The 6,799-nt window shown below is 40.6% G+C and overlaps 2 protein-coding genes across 8 annotated transcripts in view; one reads left to right on the forward strand and one right to left on the reverse strand.

Moving 5' to 3' along the window:
• Positions 1 to 10: 10 nt before the first annotated feature.
• On the reverse strand, positions 11 to 3,740 carry LOC134177228 (hemicentin-1-like). Of its 3 annotated transcripts, none has more exons than XM_062643999.1 (8): positions 3,710 to 3,740; positions 2,976 to 3,078; positions 1,963 to 2,259; positions 1,634 to 1,897; positions 1,298 to 1,573; positions 958 to 1,236; positions 594 to 896; positions 11 to 532 (listed from the first exon to the last, which is right to left on the reverse strand). In XM_062643999.1, exons 2-8 carry the CDS (start codon positions 3,064 to 3,066, stop codon positions 237 to 239), a joined length of 1,806 nt encoding a protein of 601 aa, XP_062499983.1. In that variant the 5' UTR covers positions 3,067 to 3,078; positions 3,710 to 3,740; the 3' UTR covers positions 11 to 236. The 3 variants fall into 3 exon arrangements, with proteins under 3 accessions (XP_062499983.1, XP_062499982.1, XP_062499984.1); XM_062644000.1 differs by lacking the exons at positions 2,976 to 3,078; positions 3,710 to 3,740 and adding an exon at positions 2,723 to 2,815 and having other exon boundaries at positions 12 to 532; positions 1,963 to 2,037; positions 2,100 to 2,259; XM_062643998.1 differs by lacking the exon at positions 3,710 to 3,740 and having other exon boundaries at positions 2,976 to 3,117.
• A 375-nt stretch (positions 3,741 to 4,115) lies between these two features.
• LOC134176837 (uncharacterized) overlaps positions 4,116 to 6,799 on the forward strand; it is a 4,113-nt gene continuing 1,429 nt past the window's right edge. Inside the window, exons 1-5 of one of the 5 annotated variants that reach the window (XM_062643508.1) lie at positions 4,117 to 4,304; positions 4,363 to 4,411; positions 4,467 to 4,582; positions 4,644 to 4,806; positions 6,059 to 6,334. In XM_062643508.1, coding sequence (XP_062499492.1) covers positions 4,722 to 4,806; positions 6,059 to 6,334 — 361 coding nt within the window. In that variant the 5' untranslated portion in view covers positions 4,117 to 4,304; positions 4,363 to 4,411; positions 4,467 to 4,582; positions 4,644 to 4,721. Of the gene's footprint in view, positions 4,305 to 4,362; positions 4,807 to 6,058; positions 6,335 to 6,799 lie in introns of all 5 variants that reach the window. The other 4 variants (XM_062643505.1, XM_062643507.1, XM_062643509.1 and 1 more) reach the window with 4 other exon arrangements.

Raw genomic sequence — 6,799 nt, forward strand, 5'->3', positions numbered from 1 at the left:
AATTAATCAGTGCAGCACAAATTTGTACAAACCCGTGTATTTGCTCTATTTGCTCTATATGGATGATCTCATTATGTTTGTATGTACATAAGTCTAACCATATCATTACAAATGACATATATGTACATTTACAGTATTGATCAAAATGCTTTGCCACATTGTACAGTCAGTGCTGCCTATACCAAGTTATCAGAAGTTGAGTACTTACCTGTAGATCATAGTATTCATGTGTTTCTTCATGTCTGACTACTTGTATCTATCTCCATATCTTTAGTTGACTTGCTATCGTGTTGAGTTTCATATCGTTTAGTAGTAATTCTTTTCCTCACAATCAAGAAAATGACGAGTGGACCCACAATCACAGGCACACACACACATACCACGACAGGAATCACAAAATTGCTGGAAGCTTTGCCATCACTATGAGAAGGAGGTGTACTCTGATGACTGCGAATAGTAGACCTGGTGGTAGCCCGAGGTGTCCCCCTTGTTCTTGCCATCACATCAGATGTCGTATCATCTCCCTCAAATCCTAGTAACAGTAAACCCTTCACACATTACAACTGGTTACTTCATCCACTCATTGTATTTACCATTCCAAACCAATGTCATCTCCACTGCTACGGATGATGTAAACTCCACTGGTTTGCTCGGTAAGTAGACTCCTTCAGCACTAATTGCCTCAACAATGACAATGTACTTCGTATTTCCAGTGCCATATGAAATAGCTGCACTCGATGCTTCTGATCCAACAACCTCAGACTTAACCATCAAACCATCATGATACAACACAATACGATGTGACTGTTTGTATACACTTGACCATTTCCAGCTCACTAACACAACTCCATACCCTAATGCACTGACTGATACTTCAGTAGGAGCACCCACTGCCTCTGTACAATACACTAAATATCCCAAACATTCTCTTAACAAACAACACCAATACAACCCTACCCGACACATTGAGCCAAAATCTTTCTGCTGCAATTGCACTATCATTGACTTTAACAGAGCAAACAATATTCAAATGACTATCACTATAAAGCACCCCGTCAACATCCAGCTGTCGACTGTCAAACTGAGCAAGCCGTGAGTGCAACTTGCTGTCTACAACAGCACCATTGACAGTCCACTGGACTTCAGAGATATCCAAGGAAGCAACACTGCAGTTCAGTGTCACCTTATTTCCCCACATGATGTGAACAACTGTGCTTAGAAGCACTGCCACGTGACCTACAGTGCAATAGTCTTATCTATCTATACTACAAATTCTATCAAACTCTTGTCTCCATACCCAGAACCGTCAACGTTGTGCAGTTTGATGGTGCTATGCCTGCATCGCTAACAACTTCACAACAATATTCGCCTTCATCTTGAAGTGTAACATTAGCGATTTCTATGTGATCTGGATATATGGCAACATTAGGCCGTTTGTCTAATGCAACAACTTCTTTATTGTGTATCCACAAAGAAGTTGGTTTGGGACGACCGGAACTCACACAAGTAAAAGCAACCTTCCATAATAAAGGAACAAATGTATTCTGAGGCCCCGATATCATTTGTGGAGGAACTATCAACACCAAATTACTTATTAGTAATTAAAGAATAAAACACGAAATTGTGTACAAACTTAGCACAAAGAGATGAACTTTTTCTATAGAGTTAAATGCTTCATTGAATGCTTGGCACAGATACCATCCGTGATCTGTCTCACGAATGTTCTTTATAACCAACTGCTCTCCCATCCCTATTACCCGATATCGTGGCATATGATCTACAAAAGATCCATTAAATTTCCACCGCAAGAACAAGTGTTGTTTAGCCAAACACGTCAGAGTCACATTTTCTCCAACTACTGCAGTTGCATTGGTGACGTTATGTATAACAGGAGGAACTAGAATAAAACAGAAATAAGTAGTGACAAGCACACATTGCGTAACAAAAGTATATTGCTAGCACCAATAACTCGAAGCCAAGTACTGGCATTCAGTCTTAGTCCTCCTGCTTCTGCAAAGCATTCATAAAGCCCTCCATCCCGAGGTGATAAACGATGAATTACAAGTATTGATTTGTCATTTAGTATTCGAATTCGCTTGCTTGATGAAGTGAGCAAGTCATTGTCCTTTCGCCACTCTAAAATGACAGGCAATGGATTTCCAGCTATTTCACAGACAAAAGTAGGAGTGGCTCCTTGGGGAACACTGCTCGGAACAAGTAGCAATCGTATAGTTGGAGCAACAGGAATAGAAAATGGCTCTGTAACACAACCATACAAAGGGCAAAATTTAGACTCAAACTAAAACATTATTTGTTATGTTTGATATAATACATATAACATAATAAAGTTTAAACTGATTCCAATTGAAAGTTGTGTGCTACCAAGTATTAGCACTAAATGATGATTACACACAAATAAGGATTCCAGACTAAGGTTATGAAAATTGAGATTACATAATAATCCAAGACAGTATGCCACATTATGTACTAAAATTTTGTCTCAATCACACACACAGACACACACACACACAAACACACACACACACACACACACACACACACACACACACACACACACACACACACACGCACAGCACATGTTTATTCTCAAAAACCACAAAGATGCACAACAAACCCAATTGTTTACATACCAAAACATAAAATATAAAACCAAAAAATCAACAAAAATCTACATGTGTACTTGAATGTAAGTCATACTTACCCTTCGACGTTTTAGTCTAGTCTACAAATTGTACTGTCTCATACAAACTGTGTCAAAAGCTTAGTTCACAATAAACAATTGTACACTAATTGACAGCAGTCCCTCTTATTCTTACCAGGGACTGTTTATGACGTTTGGCCAATGTATAGCTAGCCCCTCCCCTATTCTTAATTAATTACCATGAATTCGGTGAGAACGCAAACACACTTGGCCGTTTTCCAGGTAATACATTAAATATAAAAATTCATCTCACCACGCCTGCCACGGACTGCTGTGCAAGCAATGGCCAGCAAGCCACACGACAGAAATATTTGCCGTCCTGAAATCAGTAGAGCGTACAGCATCGAGAATCAGATCTAAAAATAAGAAAACAGTGCAGCACACACCTAGACCACACCCACACCCACACCCACACACCCACCACCCGCCCGCCCACACACACACCACCCGCCCGCCCACACACACACACACACCACCCGCCCGCCCACACACACACACACACACACACACACACACACACACACACACACACACACACACACACACACACACACACACACACACACACACAGAGGTGTCACTCTCTGTAAACCACACCCATGTCCATTTCACAATAATTATTGCAACAGGTGTCACTCTCTGTTTGCATGCGGAAAGTGTTATGAGAAAGTTGAACAGGTGTGCGAACTAGTAGACTGTATGTACGTATATCAATAACACAACACTAGGCTAGCCAGTGAAGCAGCTTAGCTCGTGGTCCGGCCACTAGAAAGACCAAGTCCATTCCTTAATGAAACCTGAAAATTCAAGGTTACGCAATTTCAGACGATGTCAAAACCGGCAAGTGCAGCTGGTAGTTGGAGCCGCCATGCCAGAGCAAACAGCTAGAGATCGATTACGATCATAAGCACATGCTTGTATAGCGATGTAAGCAGCCAACAATACACGCTGTAAGTATATAGCAACAGTAAACGCGTGAAAACATACCCGCTGGACTTGTGGCCAGTATTTGAAACAAAAACCTGTGCGCATGCGCGATGTGCACATACTGTTTACTTACTTAATTAAATTGCATGCGCGCGATTTCAACACACGCGTTTACAGTCGCAGACTTGTTCGATTATCGTCGAATCGGTCTCCTGAAGATGTGCTTTTGGTAAGTACTGTAAGGGTGCGGTGGTGCTAAGAAGGGTAAGTAAGGTCTGGCCACGCGAGGCTAACTTCAGAGCCTTGAAAGAGTTGTGAATCAATGGTTTTGGTTCTTAGAAAATTGGCGTCCGTGTATGTCGAGACGCTGCTGTCCAAAGCCGTATTTAAAGATTAATTACTTGAAATCTAGTACCTAGGAACGCCTCTAGAAATTTTTGTGTTGGGTTACGCGCACTGTTCGCAATTCTAAATTGAAGAGTTGGCAGCTATGCACTCGTGCATGTGCGCCGCCGCAGGAAAAATCTCGATGCGGCTGCAAATAACATTTATCTAGAGTTGCAATAAGTCATTAATATTTATGATAATTAGTCTTGCTTTCAACATCGAAATACTCAGTCTTGGAAGTCTGCTCAGATTGTGGGACAAAACGTAGGTTAGGGTCGTGGTGTTGACTTGCAAAGCGCTAATTCAATTAATTGTTGTTCTCACAGCAAGTCACTAGCTTGATTCACGGATACGGTACAACAGCGCTCAGCTTCAGTACAAACCATTTATTGTATGCGCGAGTAGCTGTACAGTACGCGTTTCTGTGTAGCTGATTTTGTAAGTTTAGCATTGAATTATTGCACAGATCGAGACCTCGCTCACACGGAAAACGAAACCAGGTACCCCTCTGTTTACTTAGGTAGGAGTGTGTGGCTAGGAAATCTGGTAAGGATCATTTCGATGTTAATTTTATGGTTGAAATTTTTTAATCGCTTGTTAATAACAGCTTGGACATACATCTTTGGCTGAGATGTAACCAATAAGGGGGTTACTATACACCAAGTTGGCATCAGATTGTCTTAGGATGAGCGTTCCTGTATTATCGTTTCTACTGCTTGTCACTACGATTTCTGACCAAAAGTACGTTGCAGGAGCAACTGGTGGAGAAGGTAACAAGACAATTAATTTAGTCAATAGAAAATTATTTATATCATGTTTATATTAAAACTAAGAATTTTACGCTTTCACTCCCAGCGTCTTCCCTATTGACTTGACTTGTATACATGCACGTTAGACATATGTATACAACTGATCTTTTTTGTTTGCAGCTAAGTACTTTATATGCATACTAGAAATTACAAGAGTTTACAAAAAACAAGTATTTTTGTTTTGTATTCGTGGAAACAAGAAGTCATAATATGTCAATCTGACACTTTACAGGTTGACTAGACTATGAAAAGTTATTGAAATCTAATCAGATGGTAATCTTTCTACATCATTTTTGCCTTGGTGTCAAGTAATCAATAACTAAAATTTGAAGTCTAGACATGAATAAGTGCTATGATAAAAGATAGTGTCCTTCTAAACGTTGGAAATATTGTCAACCATTGCAGCAGAAATTGGCAATTAATGTAACATTGCCTACTACACTAAACGCGGTAAAAAAATTAGAATTAATGTTTACGTAAGCTGGATGAATTCATGAGTCTAGCCTAGTAGCATTCAGTACAATACTGACAGCAAAATATACGAACTCAGGATAAGGTGTTAGCATAGAAACCTTTTATGATAAAACCAAAAGTCTGTACAAATAGATGTTGTATTGGGAAAAGAATATTGCAATGTATGTGAAAATCTAAATACCCATAGGCGTACCCGAACGTTAGTTAATACAGGAATTCTATGATAACATCAGTCCCTGGCTGAAGTCCAACATTACAAAGTACTTGTACTGTACTATCTAAAAGTAGATAGGTAGTTGAGAACGGTATCGTACTTTGGGTGTCATTCATGTTCTAGACACGGTTCTAGATCAAATGACGTACGTTCGAATAAACATTTCTGTGCGAGTATTTCTTGTCCTTCTCTTCTCGATTGGCCTTCAAGGAAATGGAACGGCTGCATATGGTAACAAGCGTTGCACGAATGTCTACCTATTTTTCCGGTGCCAGAACTTCCACATGTTCATATGCTGTAACCTAGTCTATACACTGCAGTACATGCAGTGTCTAGCTAGATACTGCATGCATGCACAACCAAGTAGAGCTTTTCGTCTTCCAAGATTATAGCAATGTAGAAATCGGCCGGAAATTTCATTTTCGAATTTCTTAAAACGTGGCCTCAAATTCTGTGCTGCATGTATACGTGTATACATATACAGTCATTCAGTATTGATTTTTGTGTGCATGTCGTACGTCCTAGGTGATGCGTCGAGTGTGGGTATCAGAATCAATTCAAACAACGTCGATGTAGGAGAAAATGTCCGAATTTGGTGTCTTCGGAGAGCCACGCAGCAAGCCATTAGAGTCGAGCAATGGAAATTCAGTGGTCGTTTTATCAGTGATGACGTGCGATTTTTGAAGAGAACGGTCTCTACATTTAACGAATTATTCATAAAGAGTGCACAAATATCGGACAGCGGGGACTACACCTGCGTGACTCTGTTGGGACAACAAACAGAAACGCTTCACGTATCTGGTACATGTAGTATGCAGCTATACAAACGTTTTGTTTTTGCGTTGTGCTTTTTGTTGGTGCATGTGTGCTTTCTACCTGCATCTCTTAATTAAGTTCTAAGTGATCTGTGTTGTGTACTCTCACACACTGACTTTATCTTCTTCTTTCTTTAGCTAAGGCCATCACTGTGTGCGTGTGTGTGTGTGTGTGTGTGTGTGTGTGTGTGTGTGTGTGTGTGTGTGTGCGCGCGTGCGTGTGTGTCTGTGTGTGTCTCTGTGTGTGTGTGTGTGTGTGTGTGTGTGTGTGTGTGTCTGTGTGTGTCTGTCTGTCTGTCTGTCTGTCTATCTGTCTGTCTGTCTGTCTGTCTGTCTGTGTTAGTTAAATGTGTACGCATGTGCATGTGCGTGTGCATGTGTGCGTGCGTGCGTGCTTGCGTGTGTGCAACCAAGCCTGCAAATTATCTAATAACCGCTTAATTGGTGTCTT

Source organism: Corticium candelabrum, chromosome 3 (genome assembly GCF_963422355.1).
Source record: "Corticium candelabrum chromosome 3, ooCorCand1.1, whole genome shotgun sequence".
NCBI lineage: Eukaryota > Metazoa > Porifera > Homoscleromorpha > Homosclerophorida > Plakinidae > Corticium > Corticium candelabrum.

Bases quoted from the DNA above. Each gene is read 5' to 3' on its own strand.
- LOC134177228 (XM_062643999.1), bottom strand. From the start codon at position 3,066: ATGCTGTACGCTCTACTGATTTCAGGACGGCAAATATTTCTGTCGTGT. The intron at 897-957 runs GTAGGGTTGTAT...TGTATTGTACAG, and splicing joins ATTTTGGCTCAATGTGTCGG to AGGCAGTGGGTGCTCCTACT. The intron at 533-593 runs GTAAATACAATG...TACTGTTACTAG, and splicing joins GATGACATTGGTTTGGAATG to GATTTGAGGGAGATGATACG.